At 49.9% G+C, this 22,819-nt stretch overlaps 1 protein-coding gene and 2 long non-coding RNA genes across 8 annotated transcripts in view; 1 reads left to right on the top strand and 2 right to left on the bottom strand.

The window, feature by feature from the left end:
* The window catches only part of KIF9 (kinesin family member 9), a 40,214-nt gene extending 20,393 nt beyond the window's left edge, over positions 1-19,821 (top strand). For 5 of the 6 annotated variants that reach the window (XM_039837591.1, XM_039837589.1, XM_039837588.1 and 2 more), the window contains 12 exons: positions 1,949-2,026; positions 7,619-7,687; positions 8,448-8,552; positions 9,705-9,760; positions 10,530-10,620; positions 11,093-11,223; positions 12,726-12,917; positions 14,082-14,296; positions 15,842-16,018; positions 16,321-16,436; positions 16,828-16,932; positions 19,535-19,821. In XM_039837591.1, the coding sequence (XP_039693525.1) occupies positions 1,949-2,026; positions 7,619-7,687; positions 8,448-8,552; positions 9,705-9,760; positions 10,530-10,620; positions 11,093-11,223; positions 12,726-12,917; positions 14,082-14,296; positions 15,842-16,018; positions 16,321-16,436; positions 16,828-16,932; positions 19,535-19,585 (1,386 nt within the window). In that variant the 3' untranslated portion in view covers positions 19,586-19,821. The remainder of the gene's footprint in view (positions 1-1,948; positions 2,027-7,618; positions 7,688-8,447; positions 8,553-9,704; positions 9,761-10,529; positions 10,621-11,092; positions 11,224-12,725; positions 12,918-14,081; positions 14,297-15,841; positions 16,019-16,320; positions 16,437-16,827; positions 16,933-19,534) is intronic. The other variant, XM_039837593.1, reaches the window with a different exon arrangement.
* On the bottom strand, positions 3,171-12,801 carry LOC120582288 (uncharacterized). The gene is made up of 3 exons (XR_005647528.1): positions 11,613-12,801; positions 10,149-10,697; positions 3,171-3,266 (listed from the first exon to the last, which is right to left on the bottom strand). It is a non-coding gene; the product is annotated as an uncharacterized LOC120582288 (long non-coding RNA).
* Positions 13,728-16,435, bottom strand: LOC120582287 (uncharacterized). The gene is made up of 3 exons (XR_005647527.1): positions 16,291-16,435; positions 15,946-16,164; positions 13,728-14,668 (listed from the first exon to the last, which is right to left on the bottom strand). It is a non-coding gene; the product is annotated as an uncharacterized LOC120582287 (long non-coding RNA).
* Positions 19,822-22,819: the final 2,998 nt, after the last annotated feature.

Here is a 22,819-nt window from a genome sequence, read left to right as displayed (position 1 = left end):
GTTGAGGAAGAGGCGAGGCAGGAGGCCGGCTCCACATGGGGCCTGTGTGAGGAGAGGAGGCTGAGAGCCAGCTCTGTGGGGGCGAAGGCCATGCTTCCTGGGGTGCTGTTCCTGTGAACTGGAATCGAGAAGGACAGCTATTCCTTGTTTTTCATAATCGCATGTTTAAAAATCTTAACAATAACTCAGGTTCCAGGCCGTGAGCTGATCGGTGTTAAGGATCTGCCACGTGCAAGGTGGTGTGTGTGTGTGGGGGGGCAGCTCAGTAGAGATGAGTCATACATGACCCCGGGCCTCAGAGTTCCCAGCCACAGCCCTAAGTGATGGAGGAGGCTTTCAGAGGAGCGGGGATTTTTCCTGAACTGGGGCGTGGAAGGTGGGCACTAAGGTGGTTTGGTGATAGGGAAAGCAGAGTTGTTCGTGGCAGAAGGTGTGGCTATGCCAGAGACATCTGGGCACTGCAGAGGAGGGCTCAGGAAGGAGAAGAAAGAGAAGAAACTGCAGCAGCTGGATGGGCCCTGACGGCCAGGCTGAAGCCTTGGCTGTTCTCCCGCAGGTGGCTGTGGCTGTCGTGGAGTTTGAGTAGGAAAGGGCTATGGCCAGAGTTGTGACTCAGGGACATTAACCCAGCATCAGGACGCGAGTGATCTAGGAAGGGGAGATGCTTTTGAGAACCAGAGACTGGCTGGAGTACAGGCTGAGACAGTGACGCTCTTATAGGGCCTCTCAGCTTCATGTGTTAGGGACTGTCCCAGCTTCCAGGGGGAGCTCTCCTGCTCCACACCCAGGGCCCTGGGGATTGGGACGCCAGGGCCGGGAGCTCCAACTGACGTGCAGGCAGCATCCCCAGAGGAAGGCTTCGGGAACCTCCTGGTCTCACAGTGTAACAAACCCCAAGATGAGACATATCAACGAACATTCAGCCTCCTGGCTGCCTTGTTAAAGGTGCCCTTCAAGACAGCGGAAGGTCTTCTGTCCCCTTAGCCCCATCCTGAGAGAGTTACTGCACAGGAAGCAGTTCTCCTGGTACCTGCCGTCCCCCTGTAGAAGCTTATGCCCACATGGCTTGAGACCTGTGCCTGGACTGACCCCGCAGAGCGCCGAGGAGCTGCTGGAGGGACCTTAGGGTTTTGGGACAAAGGCATATTGGGGTGTGCAAGCTAGTGATTCTCTTCTCAAACTGTTCCTGTCATGGATCATGTTGCTTTATGCAGGGACACTGTATGTGTGTGTGGGAGTCACCACAGCGAGGGAGTTATGGTAACACTTGCTGCTGTGCTTGGAGCGGGAGAGTCTGATTTCACCCCACACAGAAGCAACTCCAACTGTAGTGACAGGGAGCTCTCCCCAAGGGCTCTCCATGGGCCGGTTCTGTCCAGAGCACATTATACACCTCATCACCAAGTCCCCCAGGGACCCTGCAAGGCAGCTCTCCTAAGCTTTTCAGAGAAGTTACAGACCTGTCTGAGGTTGCACAGTCGGTCAGTGGCAGAGCTGTTAACCACCAGACTGGACTGCCCAAAGGAACAGGAGCCCTGCCAAGCCTTCCTGCGGGCCACTTCCGGGTGACTCTTCCCCTTCCAAGTCTTCTCCCGTTTCAGGGCTGGCTTTGCGCCACCACTGCCTGCTGCCACTGCCAGGGTGCAGCCCCCCACCCGCGTGTGACACCAGCGCCGCAAGCAGTGGCAGGGCCGTTTCCCAGCACCAGTTTGTCCTGCTGCTTCGTGGGCCTCCAGCCATAATCACGTCTGGCTGGCTGCCCCTCCAGAGGAACTCAGGCAGGACCCCCAGCTTCACTCCGTGGGCTCAGGGGACCCTGCAGTCCACTTCGGGGCACGACTGTACGCAGGGATTCATTGTCCCTAGTGGACTCCTTTTACCTGTTTTGCAAACATCTCTACTCATAAATAACGGGCCCGAAACAAAGATCTGTCTGGTCTGTTTTCAGCTGTCCTCACTGCGGTTCGCCAGTAGGATGAAGCTGGTCACCACTGAGCCTGCTATCAACGAAAAGTACAACGCTGAGGTACGGAGGGGCTTGAGGGCAGGCGTCTCTCTGCGGGGAAGGTGTGCGGGTTCACTGTGTGGGTCACATGAGTCTGGCTTCCCTTCCTGCCTCGGCCTCAATTGAAGAGGCCGTCCTGGGTCAGGCCCCCACCCAGTTCACATTTGGGGCTTCAGGGCCACCGAGTGCCCTGGGCTTCTGTACGAGAGTTTCTTAGACCCGTTTCAGAGCTGCACCAGTGTAGCCCATCTCTCAGACTCATCTGGGTATGTCACTATGCATGCAACCTCCTTCCCAGCCAGAGTGAGCCCTCCCAGCCAGCAGAGCTGACCAATCAGACGAATGCTCTGCATCACCATTCATCAGGGAAATGCAAATTAAAACCTTAGTGGAATTTCAGCCTCAGACTGGCAAAAATTAGACTTCTTCTGACAATGCAAAGTGATGGCGAGACTGTCCTGAGACAGGAATGCCTCTGTTTCTGGTCAGAGTATAACGGATGCCACCACTTTGGGGAGCATTTTGGCAACATCTAGTAAAGTAAAAACACATTTACCCACCATTTGGCTTTCCTTTAAGATGGTTATGGAATCACAGTTACTGGAGACAGGAGCATATGCATGCCCTAAGCTCGTGACAGACCAGTTAAATTTTCCACATTCTAAATCCTGAAGGAAAATGACAGTCCCCATGGCTCCGAGGGACTAACCATAGTTTGGAGGTTGAGGAGGGAACAGAGCTTAGAGCAGTGGTTCTCAGACTTGAGCGGGCATTGGAATCACCCCGTGGGCTTGTTGAACCACAGGTCCCTGGACCTGTTCCCAGAGTTCCCGATTCCATCCGTCTGGGCTGGGGCCTGAGGATTTGCATTTCTAGTTAGTTCCCCGGTGCTGCTGCTGCCGCTGGTCTCGGGCCACGCTTTGAGAACCACTGGCACAGTTGTTAGGAGCCCTGGCCCCCGCATCAGGGCCTCCTGACTCAGCAGCCTGCCCTTTCCTTCCTCAGCTCTACAGCCCCAGCCAGATACTCAGTCTTTCTAAGCCTCGGTTTCTTCTTTGTAAGTTGGGTGTGTAAAAGAATCCACTCTCAGAGATGCTACGAAGAATAAGATAATGGGTGAAAACTTCTTAGCACAGTGCCGTCATGGAGTAAATGCTCAGGAAATGTTAGCTAGGACTCTACTCACTTGTACAGGTCCACTGTGTCACCTCTAGGGGCATTCTCACAGATGTGTAGAGATTTACAGAAGACGGTGCTTGCGCTGCTCATTGTAATAGAGAAAAGTGAGGAACGTGATCAGTAGCCTTTAACAGGAGAGTCAGCTTTTCCACCCGGCCACCGAGGGAGGAAGGTGCACGAGGCACCATCGGCCATATGGGTCACGTGGCCTGGGTGGCATCGCCTGCGAGCCTGTCACTGGGCTTCTCGAGGTGCATCAGACCCTACGAGTTGAAGATGAACAAAGTTGGTCATGATGAACATTTTCCAAAAACTTATAGAGGATGACTAAAAAAAGCACTAGGAGCACAACTCATGTACCGAGCATATAGGTAGCTGCAGATGAGGGTTCAAGTCGCTAGCTGTGGTGTTTCAAAAGTCTTCATTGCCCCAGAGCTGTGGCATGCAATATTTTGGAAGGAAAAATGAAGAACTGGTCAAGAAGACATAAATTGAAGCAAATGATGCAAATAAATTTATTTTACATCGATGACCTCACATTAAATTATCTAGAAAATACACGTTTGAATGCTTTTAATTGCTAAGCAATAAAGTTTCCTTAAAAGACAAAACAGAACAGGAGAGTAGCTAAATGAGTTATGGAAGGAGGGAGCCAGAGCTAGAACCAGGAGTACGGACAATCTCAAGTGAGGAAACAACTTGGCGATCGAAGTGACCTAATGGGAGCATCTATCGTTCACGCCAAGTATAAAAACACGCAGAGCGATGCTAACCGTTGTTGATGGATACAGATGCTCCTCGACTGACGATGGGCTCACACCTCGATAAACCCATCATAGGTCGAAAATGCATTTGCCCTAGTGAACAGCACAGCTTAGCCGGCTTCCACTGAACGTGTATCACTCTCGCACTATCATAAAGTTGAAAAATCGTAAGTCAAACCATCGTAAGTTGGGTACCATCTGTATATGTATGTGCAGTAAAAGAAAAAAAACGTCGAAAAGACCAAACTGAGGCTGGAGGTTCCCTCTAGGATGTCAGGGGCTTCACATTTATCCAAAATGTTTATTTCTTTAAAAAAAAAAGCTAATATGGCAGCATGCTGTTAAATTCAGATTTTGGGGTGGTCTTCCTAAGTTTCATGGCATTATTTTCTATCCTTTTCTGTAACGGGAAGCTTTTCTTATTTATTTATTTTTTCTACTTTCTTATTTGGTGTCCTCTTAGCTCAGGACCACCACATGACTACCTGCGAATCTAGCAGGTGGGTGATGCTCCTGTGAGCAAGGACTTTACTTTCATGCTCTTGAATGTGATTTCTGTTCTGAAATCTGCATTGTTGATCTTGGGCAGCCAAGTTTCCATGTCATCAAATGTGAATGTGTTTACAGTCCTCATGACAAGCATTTTCCTTTATATAAGCATGAGGTCTGGAGAGAGACGTGGAAAATTATTTTGGTCGCTGCCTTTCCTAGACTGTAGCCAGTATTCCCAGGTTGTTCTCAGAACCATCTTCAGTACTGATGCCTGTTTTCAGACGGTTGGAATAGCTTCTGCAGAATTTCTTTGGCTGGCGGGGCTGGCTGCAAGGCGGGAGACAGGGTTCCTGATCCGCCTCCTCCACCAGCTCCCTGTGGCGAATTGATCAGACTCTGAGCCTCAGAGTTTCATCTGCTAACTGAGAGGTTGGGCTGATGACCTCCTGTGGCCCTCCCACTTTGCCAGGTTGTGATTCTGTGAGTGGTGTAAAGATTGTGAGCCACAGGCGTGAACAGACAGCAGGGAGAGATTTGGGATGTCCTCTTTTGCCAAAGGGAGGTACACCTGCAGGCTGCAGTGGGGTCCCAGCAGGTAAACTTCACAGGCTGAGAGCTACACCGACCTGTCGTGGGGCTTAGCCGGACTCTCTGAGTTATCCTCATTGTGTTCGTGATGAAAACGCCTGACCCTCAGGGAACTTTAGTGAGTCTGTGCTGCTTCCAAGACATCGATTCCACCCAGATAATGCCCCTGATTTTTATAAGGGAGTTGGTCACCAGGAGGCGCTGCCTGACCCTGATCCGTAGGGTCTGCTGCTCCGGCCCTATGTTTCTAGGTACCTTCTCTCCTGCCTGTAGAAGAGGGCAAGTGGAGGCCACCAAGCCTGCCAGAAATTAGAAGTGGCTCTCACGCTCTCAGGTGTGACATGGAGGCTGGTGACACCGTGGGAGCAGATGGTGCATTTCCCCACATCACCTGAATGGCCCAGGGATCTAAGCCTGACTTCCTGTGCCACATACATCCAGCTGGAGACCCCCAACAGCTCATCCAGACTCTTCTTAGCTGGGGCATGATGCATTTTCCAGAGCTGCAGTTCCTCAGCTGGGAGTGGGGTGTGGGACTGAGTAGGGGCTGGCCCACAAGCCTCTCCTGTGCACCTCGTAGGAAATCCACCTGAAGGAGAACATCTTGGTGCTGCCCTGGGGGGCGCAGAGAGCCAGGGCCGACCGTGGTCATGTGCCTTGAGTACCAGGCTTTGTACCCTGAGTTGCCACAGAGCCACCAGGACTCCAGGGTTCTGTCACCTGTTGCTGTGGACTGGTCAGTCACAGCTTTAGTCACCCATCGCAGCATTCAGCTATCAGAGGCTCCCTCCAGTGGCCATTTTTTGACAACTAACCGAAGCCCTGCTGTTCACAGTGAAGGTTTTCATCATAAGGTCCCTTGTGCCTCCACCATGAAAGGCACTCAGACAGTATCTATCAAATGTAAAATGACTTAGCAGTTCTGTTTCTAGAAATGTATCATTTACCCATTCACCTAAAATTCACTGAGCGCTTACTATGTGGCAGGCACTTTTTGAAGCTCTTGGGATGCATTAGTGTACAAACAGAAACACAAATCTCTGTTTTTGAAGAGCCAACAACCTGCCGGGGGTGGGGGAGATAGATATAATTAATGGAAGAAATAAGTCAATTCCAGATCTGCCATTTGCAGCAACGCGAATGAACCTGGAGGATATTATGCTAAATGAAATAAGGAAGAAAACAGAAAGAAAAATACTGCATGATCCAATTTACATGTAGAAAAGAAAAAAGTCAAATTCATAGGCTAGAAAGTAGGGCAGGGGCCGAGGAACAGGGAGATACTGGTCAAAGGGTACAAATTTTCGGTCATAAGATGAATATATTCTAGGGATCTAATGCATAGGTTGGCGACTATATTTAATAATACTGTTTTGTATACTGGGAATTTGCTAACAAAGTAGATCTCAGATACTCTTACCACACACAAAAATGGTACCTAGGTGAGATGTGTATGCTAATTAGCCAGACTAACATACATTATATAGCAACCATTCCGCTGCATATATATACATGGCCAAACATCACGCCTTAATATGTATGTGATTTTTCTTTTAAAAAACACTTTTCGAAAACAAAATAGGTAAGTGCTAGAACTTCAGTTTTCAATACAGTAGCCACTACTCACATGTGGCAACTTAAATGAGTCAAATAAAATGTAAAATTCACTTGGTCATACTCATCACACACACTATCCGGCTCACGGCACAGATATGGAACATTTTCATCATCGCAGAAAGTTCTTGTAGACAGTGTTGCTCTAAGGTTCGTGGGGGATATGCGCTATGACAAAAATTAGAGCAAGATTTTTTAAAAGAGCGGTGTGCGGGGGGGATTGCAGTTTTACACAGGGCGATTGAAATGTGCCTAATTTAGAAGCTTCTGAACAAAGCTTTGAAGGAGGAGAGGGAGTGAGCCACGAAATACCTAGGAGGAGAGTGTCCCAAGCAGAGGGGACAGGCAATGCACAGGCATTGCGAGGATGGGGGGTGCCATTTTGGTGAGAGCGCAGTGAGCTGGGGACAGCCATAGGAAAGAGGTAATGGGGACAGCCGCATAGAGCCTCAGAGATCACTGTGTCATCCTACCCATAAGGACACAGAGATATAAGCACAAAGATGTTCTTGTAGCATCGTTCGTAGCAGCAAAACATTGGAGGTGATACGGGTGATACTCAGTGGGGAACAGTGCCACGTTTGTGCGGCGGTTGGGGAGGATGAGGGGAAAGGTACGGCCGTGCATGGAAAGTGTCCTGGCGGTGTCGGCTGTGCCGAGAAGCACAGTGGCCTGGCATCCTGGAAGTATCCTGGGAGCTCTGGGACTTGGGCTTTGAGGTGCCCTGGGGCGCTTGTGCTGCTCTGTTCTCATCCTCCTCTTCTCTAAGAGGCAGAGGCCAGGGACTCCGAGGCCCCCTCAGACCCTAACTCACCTCAGTCGGGGAGGGAATTGTCTGGATGCTGAGATCACACCCCATGGATTACTAGGAAGGGCCAGGGTGTCCGGGCACAGGGTGGGGGATTGTGAGCTTGAAGAGGAAAGGTGGCCTCTCTGACTGTCCTCCCTGCCCCTGCCAACTATGCTTCCCTGGCAGCGAATGGTCAAGAACCTGGAGAAGGAGCTGGCACTGCTCAAGCAGGAGTTAGCCATCCACGACAGCCTGGTAAGGGGCCAGATGCGGGTATAGGAGCGGTCAGCCTGCCAGAGGGACTGGGGGCAGGGTACCAGAGGAGCAGAAGGAATGGGGAGGGGGCACAAGGGTCAGGACAGGGATGCTGGAAGGTGGAGTGGGCAGAGGACTGGGTGGACAGGAGGTCTGATGGGTAGGGAGCCCAAGGCATGCAGGGAGACTGAGGGGGAAAAAAGATTGGAGGGATAGAGGGGCCCAAGGGGCGGGGGCAGGAGTATAAGGTGGTCAAGGAACAGCAGCAGGAGGGTGAGGGGCAGGGGGCCAGGGGCCTGGCAGGTAGGGGTGCAGGGGCAGAGAATGTGATGAGTCACGGTTAGGGGAGGTGGGGCAGGCTGAGTGGTGGGGGAGGGGCAGGAATCCAGTGGTGGCCTGCCTGTGCTGATACGCATGGTCCAGAAGGGCCTCAAAGCAGAAGCAGCCACTTCCCTCCTGGGGACCTCACCCTAGAGTATGCTAAGATTCAGCTGGCAGAACCCTCTTGCTTGGCGTGGCAGGCCCACGTCAGGCAGCTTTTCCTTCCCTCCCCGACCCGGTTGTCCCTTGCTGACTGGAGCACCTGGCCTGTGAGTCAGGCCTGCTCCGCCGGGACCCGATGGTGAAGGGAATGGAGCTGGTTTGGGCAGCCGGGGCCTGTACCCGACCTCCCCACCTTGGTTCTCAGAATGGCCCCTGCCGCCCCTACTTGGGCTCAGGCGCTTCGAGCTGAGGGACATGTCCTTCATCCTCCTCCAAGGCCAACCGCTCCCTTGTGAACTACGACCCCCTGGATGAGATCCAGATCGCCGAGATCAACTCCCAGGTGCGGCGGTATCTGGAGGGGACGCTGGACGAGATCGACGTAAGGAGTCCCTCCTCAGGACCCCCATGCTCAGCCAACCTGGGCCGCCCTGTCCCGGGCACACCTCAGCTCATGGCCTTGGAACCGGCCTTGGAACCTCACACCGAGTGGGTGCAGTGGGCATAGGACTGCTGGCCTCAGGGTCCCTTTGTCCTACCAGGGCCTCAGTTTCCATGTTTGGGTTACAAGGCTCTGTGCCCCACAGAGTGGCCAGCAGCCTTGAGCAGCCTCATACCCACTGGCGATCCATCACTGGGAGCACGAGCCCAGCCAGGCTGCCCCGGGCTGAATCCCACCCCGTCAGCTGTCACCTTGCTGAGCGACTTCAGCAAAATGCTCCACCTCACATACTTTGGTGGCCTCACCTGGACAGTGGGGAGAGAAAACGAGCTGAGATGAACCGAGCTGCAGCACCTCAGGTGCTTGGCTGTGGCAGGTGGAGTGAGGCTGTTAAAGGATGATGGTCATGCTGGTTGTCTTTGGAAGCCCCTCAGGGCCCAAGGAGGGAGGGACAGTGCCACACGGGGAAGGGCTTTTGGGAGGAAGATGCATTCTGTTCTCATAGTGCAGGCCAGCAAACCCTTCATCAGGGAGCCGCGTGGGCAGACCCCCCATCCTGTTACTGTGGGCAGCCTGGGCAAGGGGGGCGTGGGTTCTTCTCGCTTTTCCAGCAAGGGCAGCCCTAGACTGGCCCTCGGTCAAGGGTAGTGCTTGTGGGCGAAAAGGCTGATGGCCTTCCTCCAAGGCGTATATGTGTCTGTATCCCCACAGAACGGCTTGTAACAGAATCTTCTGGAAGCAGCAGAGAGCCAAGAATGACAAATTTGATTTTTTTAAAAATTTGATTAAATTTGAAGAATTTGATTAAAATTCTTATTATTTTCAAGAACTAGAGTCATTTGGGTTTTATAGACATCTTCACTTAGAAAAGGTGGTTTTTATAGCCTCAGTAAATGCTTCATTTGAAACTATTAATCGGGTATCGGTCTGCTCTCAAGAAGGGCTTGGACTGCCACTTTGTTGAGAGGCTATTTGCAGATGTCCTGTTCTCGAGACAGGTGGTCACAGGTTAGCCCAGGGGCCCTGGTTTTCTGCTAACACAGACATAGCCTTGGTCCCGTGGTGCCGAGGTCTAACCTCTCTTCCCTCCAGATAATTAACCTCAGACAGATCCAGGAGGTGTTCAACCAGTTCCGGGTGGTTCTGAGGTAAGGGACCCCGCATCCATCCGACCCCTTCGTCGGACAGCCTTTTTCATTTCCCGTGGTTTGGATGCGGCCTCCAAGCACACCGCCCATCTCTCACATGTGAGAAGCCACATGAGAATCCCCGGGGTGTGCCCAGACCCCTGGTGTCCCCAGTTGTCTCTGCTGCTGAGCTCTCAGATCCTCCTACCCTTCCTTCCCCTGGGGGTACGGGAAGGACAACCCTCCATTTGGGGCTTCTCAGAGAGGAAGTGGGCCCTGGTGGACAGGAGGTCTTTATGGAGCGCCGGCCCTGCGCATGGCCAGAGCAGAGCATCATGAATACTCCCCGCTCCCCCACCCCCAGCCCCACCTCAGCAGGCATTTGAGGTTTATTTGGACGCACACATACCTGTAGCCTGAGTGGCTCATGCCGGATGATATCACAGAAGCTGGTCACATGATTCCAAAGGGCTTGTGAGAGACAGTACCCAGGTGGGGAAGTGTGGTCCCAAGGCAGGCTTCCTTACTGCCTGTTAAAGTCATCCTGGAGCAGATGAGCCAGGCACATAGGGTGAGCCCTGCAGATTTGGGAGCTGGACGATGGGTGTGTGCATTTGGGAGTTGGGCGTGGAATGAGCTTGATTTGTCTGGTCTGGTTCATGGTTAAGGCCTGGTTGTTTCACAAGGAGCGACACCCAAATGCCTTTAACTCCAGTATGTACTTGGTTCTTGCTCCAGAGGGTTTAGAATGACACCAGATATGAGATATTCTCTCACTTTCTCTCCCAAGCCAACAGGAACAGGAAGTGGAGTCCACTTTGCGCAGGAAGTACACCTTCATAGACAAGAATGACTTTGCAACCATTTCTGCTGTCCAGAAGGTAAGCAGAGTTGCCTCTTGCTGACAGCAGTCATGTCAGATTTTTTTCATCCCCAGCAAGTATCCATTAAAGCAGATCTAGGGTTGGAACAGATAAAGGTAACACCAGGATGAGTGTGGGGTGACCTATGCAAGAGTAAACCACATAAGATTCAAAATGATCTCTAAAATTGGAGATGTGGCTGATAAAAACAAGATCAATTCCTGGATTTGTGTTGGAACAAGCCTTAGGACCCTCAGGGTATGGAATGAGACACCAGACCAGTGAGTGGAGTTGATGTGGAATGTGGACATTTGATGGGGTGGTCAGAGACAGCTCTGTTAGGGACAGCCTAAACCTAGCAGCAGCAGCAGCCACATCTTGATGTGAGCTGAACAATGCCCACCTGAGCCTTCAGCCCATATACACTTGGGTCCTCAGGGGGCCCAAAACCTTAATCTAACCCTTGGGCCTGTGGCTGACCTCTATCCAGGCAGGGCTTGTGGATGTTGACGGCCACCTAGTGGGCGAGACCGATGGACAAGGCTTCGGACTTGGGGTCTCTCCTTTCTCTACCAAACCCGGGAAGAAATCCAAGTCCAAGAAGATGTTGAAAGAGGTCAGGTGAGTGACCTTCTTGCTGCTTTGCCTGTTCAGCTCCTGGCCCTCCTCGGCCAGGAAAAGGGGGGGACACAAGCTGTTCCCGTCTTTCCTCTGGTGTCTTAGCTACTGTGTGGTCATAGTGCATGTCACTGCTGCCGATACTAACATCTGTGGGGCCCAGGCTGGGGCTGGTCACCTGGCAACCCCATGAGGTGGGAGTTAATGTCTGCATATTAGTGATGAGGAAATTGAGGCGCAGAGGGAGGAAGTCACTTCCAAGGTCACACCGCTGCTCAGTGGTAGAATGAAGTGAGAAGCTGGGCCAGCACTTGCCCCTCTGGTACTTCATGTGGAAACCCCACCTCCCGTCACTGACTGGCACTCATTATCACCTAAAAACCCCAATTCACCTTTCAGATGAGACTCGTTTGCATGTGCAAGGTGGGAAGAGGGTGAAAGTTCACTTAATGAGCCGCCCTCCCTGGGAGGTGCTGTAGCAGTGAGCAAGAACACAGGCTCCAGAGGTGACACCAGGGCTCACCTCTCCGCTCAGTACTTCTTTCGCCCAAGGGGTCACGTTATGCCTTCTTTTCCTCATCCCTAAAATGGGAATAATAATAATGATAGCATCAGAGTCGTTGGAGTTGTGGTGAGGATGAGTAAACGCAGTCCCGGTCCTTGGAAAGTACTCGATAGGAATCTGTTACTGTTATCACTTGTTAAAGGACACAGGCCAAAGCCGATTGTAGAAGACTGTCACATGCAGGCCAGGAGTTGCATAGCAGAGGTTCATGATGCCCCTGACCTCCTCCTGCCCCACCAGAAAGGGCAATCACACGCCAGCCCTCTGCTCTGCCGCTGCCCAATGGGTGCCATATCAGATGGATCGAGGCTTGCCCCCACCAAGCCACACTTATTGCAAGAAGAAGGAAGGAGGAAACAGTGAGGGGCGGGAGGGTGCACCCTCCTGTCAGTTCAGGCCTCAGACGTGCCTCTCTGGGAGCAAGGACCCTGGTACTGTCACTTGGAGAGGGCGGGCAGCTACTTTCCTAGGGTCACTGATGTAGGTGGGGAGAGCAGGCGTGGACTGGTCCGAGCACCAGGGCAGACTGTTCTGGTATCCCACTGGTCCACAGACGAACCACGCTGAGTGGGGCTCTGCCTCCCCCTCCCAGGGATGCCTCAGCAGCCATATTATTCCTGAGAGCCTGTGGCCCACCCCACAGATCTATACGCTTTCACACCTAAAGATGGCCCATTCTTCCCAGGTGTCTCCTGCCAAGGCTGCGGAAGGGAGGGCTCCTTGCTCTGATAAAAGGGAGGAAAATGCTCTCCTCCTCCTCCCCATCTGCATGGCTCAGGGTCATATTCTTTGCCCTTTGGCCTAGGTATGTGTTCAAGATAGGAGCTGAGTGAGACGGGGCTTCTGGTGTGTGAGGGCTGAGAAAGGTCACGCCCGTCAGCGCCAGAGACACCTCACTGCCCATGACTGAGACGTGGCGTCCCCTGCCTTCTCCTTCCAGCTCCTTGGCAAAAAAAGAAGGTGCCAGCAGCCCCGTGAGTGGCAAGGACTTTGAAATTTCCACCTCCAAGACTCAGCTGACCCCATCCTCCAAGGATGGAGACGCCAAAGACATGCTTCTGCGGGACCGGGAGACCTCCAACATTGAAACCCTTCCCTCGGACTCCCCGAAGGAGGAACTGCGCCCACCCAGGTGACCTAGTGTAACGCTAGCCCTTGCCCCGGGTCATTCCAAACCAAAATATGATCCTCAATATGTAAAGAGCACTTGAGGATAGAAGAGAAATAAAATAGGGGGATAATGGGCAAAGACTAGGAGCACAGTTCAAAAGGAAAACATGATGGCTTATCCACATACAAAATGGTCCAGACTCAGGAGTCATCCAGGATACACGGAATCATTTCAGACTCTCCAAATAGCAGTTATTTAAATAATTAAATTTACATAGTTTTGGAATTAGTAATGCACTCAGAAGGTACAACGTCTCGAGGTAGGAGACCCTCCTCCAGCCACGCAGTTCCTCTCAGTAATTGAGTTAGGAATTTATCCTGAGGAAATAACGAGAGATATGGACAGAGATTTATACAACAATATGTCCATTGTATCATTAATTTAAAAAGCCAAAATTCTTTTCTTTCGAAAGACCTTCAGTAGCCAACACTAGGGAGATAACTCTAAGTAAATTATCATCTCTGCTCTTGAAATGTACAAGGATGTACATGAAATTTTTCCCTCAGCCTATGAACATCTCCAAAACATTCAGAGAAGTTGCAAGAATTATACAGTGAATACCCTTGGTTCTACAATTAACATGGTCCTATACTTCTTTCATCTCGTGCCCATTTTTGAGTGCGTGTGTCCATTATTCCATCCCTCCATCCATCTTATTTTTTGATGTATTTCATAGCGAGTTGCAGACAGTCCTCTTCCCCCTACCCCAACACTCCACCTGGAGTTCTCGAGGTTTTTAAGAGCATGAAAGAATGCTTCTGTGAAAAAAAGTAAGATGTAAAATTATATATACTACATGGCCCCAGACATTTACAAATTTATCAAAGAAATCCATGAAGCAGATACACCAAACTGTGGTTGCCAATGGGTAGTGAATGGTTTGTTTCATTTTCCGTTTCTCACACGTTCCCTTGCTTGGCTCATTTTCTGCAGTGGTCTTGTGCCTTGTGTGCTGAGTAGCATAGAGGTGAGGGAATGATTCCTACAGGTTACTCCCATCTGGGCTAGGTGATGCCCAGGAATTCTGGCCTCCTGCTCACAAAGCCCCGGGGAAGAAAAGTGAAGTCCCCGGTGGCTCCAAACCAGCTGCCCTATTTCTCCTCCTCCTCCCCACTCCATCTGCAGACCCGGCACCCCACCCTCCAAGCCCGTGGCCTTCGAGGACTTTAAGAATGAGCGAGGTAGTGAGATCAATCGCATCTTCAAAGAAAACAAGTCCATCTTGAATGAGCGCAGGAAAAGGGCCAGCGAGACCACACAGCGCATCAATGTCATCAAGCGGGAGATCGACATGGCCAAAGAGGCACTAAATTTCCAGAAGTCACTGCGAGAGAAGCAAGGTAAATGGGATGCGGGCTCTGGAGGACTGAGACGGAAGGGGGTCAGCCAGGGCTGTTGGGGTGCGGCTTTCATCCCTGGGTCACCACTTGGCTCTAGTTAGCCCTGGGGAGCCACAGAGTCCTTCTCTCTCAGCCACCCTTTTTCTTCGAGCCCTACATTATTGCTTTATCTCAGACTCAGGTGCTGGCCTTCCACTCGATATGTGCTGCTGCCCATGGAGATGTAGAGATATAGACTTTTGTCCTCATAGAAGCTTCCGCCCAGGGAGATGGGTGGCTGGTCATCCCTACAAGGTCTTTGGGTCCTGGCGTGGTCTCCTCACTGCCCCCAGAGGTCTGATTAGGGTGGAGGTGCTGGTCAGGACATGAGAACTGAGGAGAGAAATGAGAATGTAGGTATCAGAGGGCCAAGGGGTTCACTGCCACTAAGACCTCAACACAGCCACCCGCATCTCAGAGTCCAGTAAAGACTCTATGAAGGATTTGTGTCTATCAAAGTGACCACATCAGGGATGTCACACAGCACAGAGACCAGATCGATCTCCACGGCAGGCAAGGGACCTTGTGAGGGCAACTCCAGACATCTTGAAATTGGGAGATCGGCATGACCAAGGTGTCGTTATAGTGTCAGTGACACATAACATTAATGGTGGCAGTGAAACTTAATGTCTTACTTTTCCCAGTAAACATCATTGGAAATGCTACTGTTTTTCTCCAGCACCTGGGACTACTGCACGCACCCCAGCCACACACCTGTCTCACGCAGGGCTCACTCTCGGGGGATCTTAGGGTGAAAGCCCCATACCCTGGGGGGTTGACATGACACTTTTGCTGAGCTTTCAAGGTGCTATGGACAGTGGACAGCTGGGCAAATGGTTCCACAGACTGTATCTTAACCCGACAGTCCTCATCAAACTGACAGACGTTAAAGGCCCATACAACACGATTGTGAGTGGAGAAGACCAATAGCACAACTAACCCCTCTCTTTCTGGAGCCTCTGACAGCTGCTCAATATGACACAGATGTCTAATCAACTTTAAGAAGAAGGTAGCTGGTGAATGATATAGACATCTAATCGTCTCTAACGAAAAGACGATTTGAAATGTGGGTTTACATGCACTATTATTAATAAAGAACCTTGCCAAGTGCCTTGTGAAACCAGCCAGTGATGGCTACTTCGTGTACATAACTTACAAAAAAAAGTTAAACATTCATATGATAGAGGTGCTTACTGAATATCTTTGGCCGATGGGGTTTAAGATCAAAAATAAGAGTGGAACATGGGCCATCTCTACCCTCCCCCGCTGCTCACTGCTCCTGTTTGTCCTAGAAATGCCAGTGTGGCTCTCTGATTTGAGCCCCTCCCACCGTGAGACTTGTCCTGGCAGCTGGCCTTCTCATGCTTTGCCCACCCCCAGGCCACGGCCCGGCCCTGCCCCTGGTCTCCTGTCTTGCTCTGCCAGCGCTCTTCCCTCTTTCTGGCTCGCATTCCTCCCCTCAGCCCAGCTGGGCCCTGGCCCCTAACTGCCTCCATCTCCCTGCAGGAGAGTATGAGAACAAGGGGCTGATGATCATCGACGAGGAGGAATTCCTGCTGATCCTGAAACTCAAAGACCTCAAGAAGCAGTACCGCACTGAGTATCAGGACCTGCGTGACCTCAGGGCTGAGATCCAGTACTGCCAGCACCTAGTGGATCAGTGTCGCAACCGCCTGCTCACAGGTGCGCCATTTGGGAAGATTGGCTAGTCATCTGAGGTCCCGGGAGGCACAGGGCAGGGCCACCCCGGGTTCCAGAAGCGGCTTTGGAGTTTTTCTCTGGCAGAGGCAGGGGCCGGGCAGGGTCTTCAGATGTGTGTTTTCAGGACTCTGCAGGCAGGAGATGGAGATGGGAAAGGTGAGACCCTGGAGCAGGAAGTGACGGAAGGTGAACCTGTGACAGGCACAAAACAGGCACACCTGGCCTTTGCCTGCTTCTCAGGGACTTCCTCGTACCTCACAGTGCTGTCTCCTGCCTCCTTGCAGAATTTGATATCTGGTACAACGAGTCCTTCTTCATCCCCGAGGACATGCAGATGGCACTGAAGCCAGGTGGCAGCATCCGGCCTGGCCTGTTGCCTATCAGCAGGATCGTGTCTCTGGTGAGTGGCACAGGGGCATGGGTGGGGATGATGAGTGAGCACGGGGTAGTGGGCAGTGCCCCTTGTCCTCCGTTCTCTCCACAAACATGGCAGTGTACGGGCTGCTCTGAGCCTCTCCCACAGCTGGCCCAGGCTGGCGGTCTCCCCAATTTTCAAAGCTAGGGACACAGAAAACACCAATTATTGCAGCTACCCTTTTGTGTGGCTCATCCTGCTCCGTGGCAGTTACAGGGTATCTGTGATGATGCTGGCAACAACAGCCTTGTGAGCTACCTTGGGTGGGGATTTGCAAACCCAGCAAGAGCTGCCCTGACGTGCACCACAAATCTTGTCAGGGTGAATTCTGACAATACCGGGCTGAAGGGACTGTGCTGAGTTGGGCCTTCTCTAGGGAGAAGATGACCAGGACAAGTTCAGCCAGCTGCAGCAGACGATGCTGCCCGAGGGCCCTGATTCGATCTCCTTTTACAATGCCAAAGTGAAGACAGAACAGAAGGTAACTGGGGGGAGGGGGGGTTCATGTATCCAGGAAGGCGGGGCCTCAGGGACCTCATTACTAGGACACCCAGGATCACACACCCCACTTTAGAGAGGCGGAGGAGTATGCCAGCTCAGGGAGATCCAGGTCACCCAGAGCTAGTGGGTATCTTCTGCCAGCTCCAGAGTCCTAGGACGGGACTAGGCTAAACAGGGTCCCACAGACCATGGCCAGGATGTGCTGGTGAGTGCTCAGCCGGTGCAGGTGAATCATCCTTTTGTCCAGTGTATCTACAATGTATACACAACCTCACTCACTCGCTCTCTTGGTTATCACATTGACTGTCGCGGTATCTCAGTGCTTGTTTTCAAGTTACTTTTATTTCACTTAATAATGGCCCCCAAGCTTGCAAGAGTAGTGATACTGGAACATTGGATGTGCCAAAGAGAAGCCATAAAGGGTTTCTCTTTAAATGAAAAGGTACGTATGTGTATAGGGTTCTGTGGTTTCAGACATCTACTGGGGGTCTTGGAATGTTTCCCCCAAGGATAAGGGGGGACTACTGTACCATCACATTGGGGATTAAGACTTCAACAGATGCGTTTTTGGGGGACACAAACATTCAGTCTGTAACAGGAGCACAGGATATTGCTTTGTCCCATGATTGGTGAGGTTAATTTTGATCAATTGATTAAGGTCATCCTATATCTTGAGTAAGAGGACGAAAAGGTCTTTAGCTTTAGAGGAAGAGTTTCAAAAATATTATTGCTTATTGTAAATTATTTAAAGCTTGGTGTGTGTAACTGGCATGAGTTACTTCAAGATTGTAGAAAAGGTGAACCAAAATGATCTGCATAGTTACCACCATGAATCTCTCTTGATATTCCAGGCAAACCGTGTATTTTCTTTAATTATTTTCAATGTCTCAGGTAAACGTTTAAAATCTAAATCATTCAATGGGGGAATCATGCATTTCTACAGATCGATGTTATATTCTCCCACTATCCCTCAGTCTCTAGAACTCTCTACATTGGCCGTTTCGGACTTTTTTTTATGTTTGAGACGTGCCGATGCACAAACCCTTCATGCAGATGTTTCACTTGAACCACTCTATATTTATTTAAACCTTTCATATATATTATTGTATATGGAATACGTAGGATCAGATTTTTCAAGGTCAAAATGTTTCCTATGTTGCTGAAACTGTCTCATGGTGGCTTCTATCTGTGTGTGTGTGTGTTTAAATCATAAGCTCATATTTGATTGAGCTTAAGCTCTGGGAGTCCCGAGTGCATTAGCCGAAGTTACTTTCCTCCAAAAGGGTTTGCTCCTGCTTTTACAGTTAGCTATAGGGCATGACCAACCCAGGACTATTTTAACCTACTTCAGGAATTCCAGTTTGATAAAGTATTAATATCCAGAATATATAGAGAATTCCTAAAACTCAACAACCCCAAAACAAAACCAGTTTCAAAAAATAGGCAAAGGACTTGAATAGACATTTCTCTAAAGAATATATACAAATAAGCACAAAAGTAGATGCTCAGCATCACAAGTCATTAGGGAAATGCAAACCCAAACTATAGTGGGTCACGACCTCACACCCATTAGGATGACTACAATCAAAGAAACAGACAACAGATGTTGGCGAGGGTTGGTAATAATTGGACCCTTTATGCACTGTCGATGGGAATATAAGGTGGTACAGCCACTAAGAGAAATAAGCCAGTCACAAAAAGACATATATTGTATGATTCCACTTATATGAGATACTTAGTCATCAAAATCATAGAGACAAAGAGTAGAGTGGTGGTTGCCAGGGTCCAGGCGGAGAGGGGAGTGGAGAGTTGTCGTGTAATGGGTATAGAGTTTTACAAGATGTAAAGAGTTATGGAGACGGATGGTGGTGATGGTCACACATTGTGAATATAGTTAATACCATTGAACTGTACGGTTAAAAATGGTTAATATGGTAAATGTCGTGTTATGTGTATTTTACTACAATAAAAAATTTGGGAGGAAAAAAAGAATCCCAGCTTAATGCGGGAACTTCAGCTTCAGTTCCCCAGGCGTGGCAAGGAATCTCGGCTCCATCTCTTCCAAGTTGGTTTTAGCATTTGCCTGCTCCCCGCCCGCTATTTGTTTCAGCCCACTTTTCCCACTTGCCTTCTGAGAACCTAGCAGTGCGTTAACAGGGTAGGGTTAATGAACATCCGGTTGATTTGCGGAGGGCGGGCCCTTCAGAGTACATGCACCTCCAACCCTCTAGAGATAGAACCCTCTGTTTTTCTTTTCGAACCTAATTCTTGTCCGAAACAAGAATTTAAGTGGGCCCTTGAAATATGCATGTCTTCTTTTAAGCACGCCCGTCACACCATTTTGAAACAGTTTTACACATTTTCTTTAGGATGAGACAGTGAAAGGGATTGAATGGGAACATTATTTCTCACAGAATTGGTGCTGGTCAGAGGGAATCCTTCTCCCAAAACTGTGATGTTTGCTAGAAGAATGATGGGGGGCGGGGGTAGAGGGGGGGAAGGGGTAAGCGGCATGGCTTCTGAAATCTTGTTAAGTCCACGCTCCTAATCAATTCCTATTTTTTCCCGTTTTCTGTGTCCAGCACAATTACTTAAAAACCATGATGGGCCTCCAACAGGCACACAAAAAATAGGGACTCATCACCAGTGCCTTGACAGACAAGATCCCCAGCAGCCCCTGCTGAAGCACCTGCCCAGACTCGCAACCAGTCTGCTCCAAGCCTGGGGCCCAGCCCAGGGAAGGCAAATGGCCTGCCCGCCAGGAGGAATGGCCTTCAAAGGACACTATTGCTTATCTTCACAGGACACTTTTGGTTCCAGTTTACTGTCTTATATGCAGGAACAAGATAAAATAATGTTGCAGTCTGGACTCTTAGTGCCCATCCAAGAACTTAATTTTATTTCCTGTCTGGGAGGATGTTTTCCCCAGGTACAGATGGGGTCAGAACCGAGTCTGCAGGAGGAGGAAAGTGGAAAAGTAGCTCCTCCCAGTGAGCCTCTGCCCCACTGGCCAGCGTCTCTCCTTGCCCACATGGAGATCCTGGGGCGGAGCGGGGTCTGAGGAGCGCTGGTTCTCATGGAGCTGGAGCATCCTCTCTGTGTTGCTGAGCCAGTGAGGGCGGGAGGCTCTCCTTCCTCAGCAACCAGGAGAGGACCTGGTCTAGGTGGAAATGGCTGAAGGGCAGATTTTTATTGCAAAATAAGAAGAAGCTTAAAGTGAAAGTAGTCCTACCATAAAGGCAGCAGCAAAGGCCCCATGGCTGGAGGCTGTCCAGAAGGGGGGTTGCAGAGCCTGCACCGCCTGGAAGGTTGAACTAGACGGCATCTATCCAGTCAGAGCCCCTGTCATTCTGTTCCCCAGCCCATCAATGAGCAGATGGGTGGCAGTCTTGTTGAGAGAAAGCAGAAAGGCTCTCCTTGTGGTCTCTGCCCCTCTCACCTGTCCAGCCCCTTTCTTTTTCACTGACCGATACATAATGGTCCTATAACAGTTTTCAGAGACTCATCCCACACCAAGGCTCCCTGGAACAGCTCTGAAGTCTCCCGACTTCATTCCTTGAGATGACACGTATGAGGACTGTCACTGACCATCACTAATGGTGTGCACATAGCCCTGGGGATAGTCCTCATGTTTCCCTTGATTGTGGCCAAACAGGCAGGTCTGCCCAGGCTCTCACCCTCCCAGCTATTAGAGGCCTTAGGCAGAGTTCTGATTCTTTCCCTTCTTGGCCGCCCCTGCCCTTACCAGGGCTTGTTTGGGGTTCCTGGGTCTTTGGGGTACCTCAGGAAACAGGACATAGCAAACAGGGGTTGTGTCATCTTGTTGGGGACACAGGAAGCAGCGATTTGCGGAGTTACCTATCCCCCTTCACTTCATTCCCCCTCTTTGGCTGGAATGGCATGTAGCATGCTAGACGTCACTTTTCAGAATTCCTGGACAGCCAGTCCTGGGGCCTGCTGGCAATGGCACTTTGTCTTCAGCTCATTTGTCACCACATAGACCTCTTTGGTCAGCTCTGCCACAAACCGCAGTAAGTAATCATCAATATAGGCAGAGCCATAGGAATAAACCCAAATGGCGCTCCACGCAAGCTCCTCACAGGAGCAGATGCTTCCAACATGACGGGGCAGCATGTCCCCTCAGATGGGCCTGTTATTCTAGAATATAGTTTTCTGCTGAGTTAATCTGACCATCAAAATCACCCCTGAAGGGACTTCCAATTCCATCTATGTGTCAGATAAGATAACCTGAAAACACTCCTTCTATAAACAGACTCTGGTTAAAGTATAACATCCTTTTAAGTGCAAAACTAAATTTGTAGGAAAGAAAGAGAACTGCCAGGAGCTGGAGAGCTGAAAGCACTGTGAACTGGTTATGGCTGCTAGGGATGGGGAGAGAAGGCGTGTGAGTGGAGTGTGACTGTTGAGCATTAGTGCACACATAAGTACAAGAAGTAAGACTTTGGCCCATGCCCCACAGGAAGCTGGAAATGGGACCCCACTGCATAAAGCCGGCAGCCCGAAGGCTTCATCCTTGATGAAGAGGTAAGCTAAAGAAGTTCCCCCACTACCATAGAGAAATAATAAAAAAAACTTTCCCCAGGGATGAGGGTGAACAGGTCCTATGAGAATTTGCAACCATGCACAGGTTTGGGATTCAGATTGACACTGTGGTGCAGGAACCACAAGGCTGAGGAATTAGCATAAAAATTAGCCCAAGGCTGAAACACCTTGTAAAATCAAATTTAAAAATCTACTGTATGGGCCATTTACCCAGTGACATAGCATTCCCTCAAAACCCTAGTAAACACGAGCTCCAAAGATTATACACAGACACACACACACACATTTGTGCATGTGCACACGCGTGTGTGGAAATAATCATGGAGGCATAATGAAAGGAGGATCAGATTTATAAGAACTTCAGATAAATTATAGAATAAAGATTATACAATATATAATTCAAATAAAGACAAACAGGAATGAAAATATGATAAACTATTAAAATGGATCACAGATTTTTTTAAAAGAAGAATTCCTATGAATGAAAAAAAAATGTAGTTCCAAAAGTTAAAATTACAGACTAGAAACAGTGAAAGAGAATTAATGACTGGATGTTGGATCTGAAGAAATTGCCTGGAATTGCAGTATAGAGGGATGAAGAAATACGGAACACTGAAAGCATAGATAAGAGACATGGTGGAAAGAATGAAAGATTCAGGATACATCTCATCTCAGATCCAGAGGTGGTAATAGGGAGATTCCTCTCCTGGTGATCTCATCCAGTCTTGTAGCTTTAAACATCATCCATATACCAACTGTCAACTTTATATATCTAGCCTAGACTGCTCTCCCAAACTCTAATCCTATATAGCCATCTGCTAACTTGGCATCTCCTCCTGAATGATCTATTAAGACATCTACAAATCACTGTGTTTAAAACTAAATGCCTAATTGCCCCCAAGCATGGTCTACCCACATCCTCCTTTATCTTAGCCCAATTGCTCAGGCTAAATCCTTAGTTTTATACTTCACCCTTCTCTTCCTCTCACACTCCACATTGAATCTGTCGAGAAATTCAGTGGACGTTACCTTCTTACTATATTAGAAATCTGACTGCTTCTCACCACTTCTACAGCCCCTACCCTGATCTAAGCCACTATTATCTCTTGCCTTGATCTTGCAACAGCTTCCTAACCGTGTCCTTGCTTCCTGCCTTGTTCCCTTATAGTCTATTTCCAGAACAGCAGCCTGGTTGATCCTCCTGAAATATAAGTTAGATCACATCACACCTCTTCTCAAACTTTTAATGGCTCATATTTCTCTCAGAGTGAAATCCACGTCATTAAACCAGCTCACCAGGCCCT

The sequence above is a fragment of the Pteropus medius genome, unplaced genomic scaffold (genome assembly GCF_902729225.1).
Source record: "Pteropus medius unplaced genomic scaffold, Ma_sr-lr_union100, whole genome shotgun sequence".
Lineage (NCBI taxonomy): Eukaryota > Metazoa > Chordata > Mammalia > Chiroptera > Pteropodidae > Pteropus > Pteropus medius.
The sequence above is the reverse complement of the archived record's forward strand: the minus strand, read 5'-3'. Positions and strand labels throughout refer to the sequence as shown.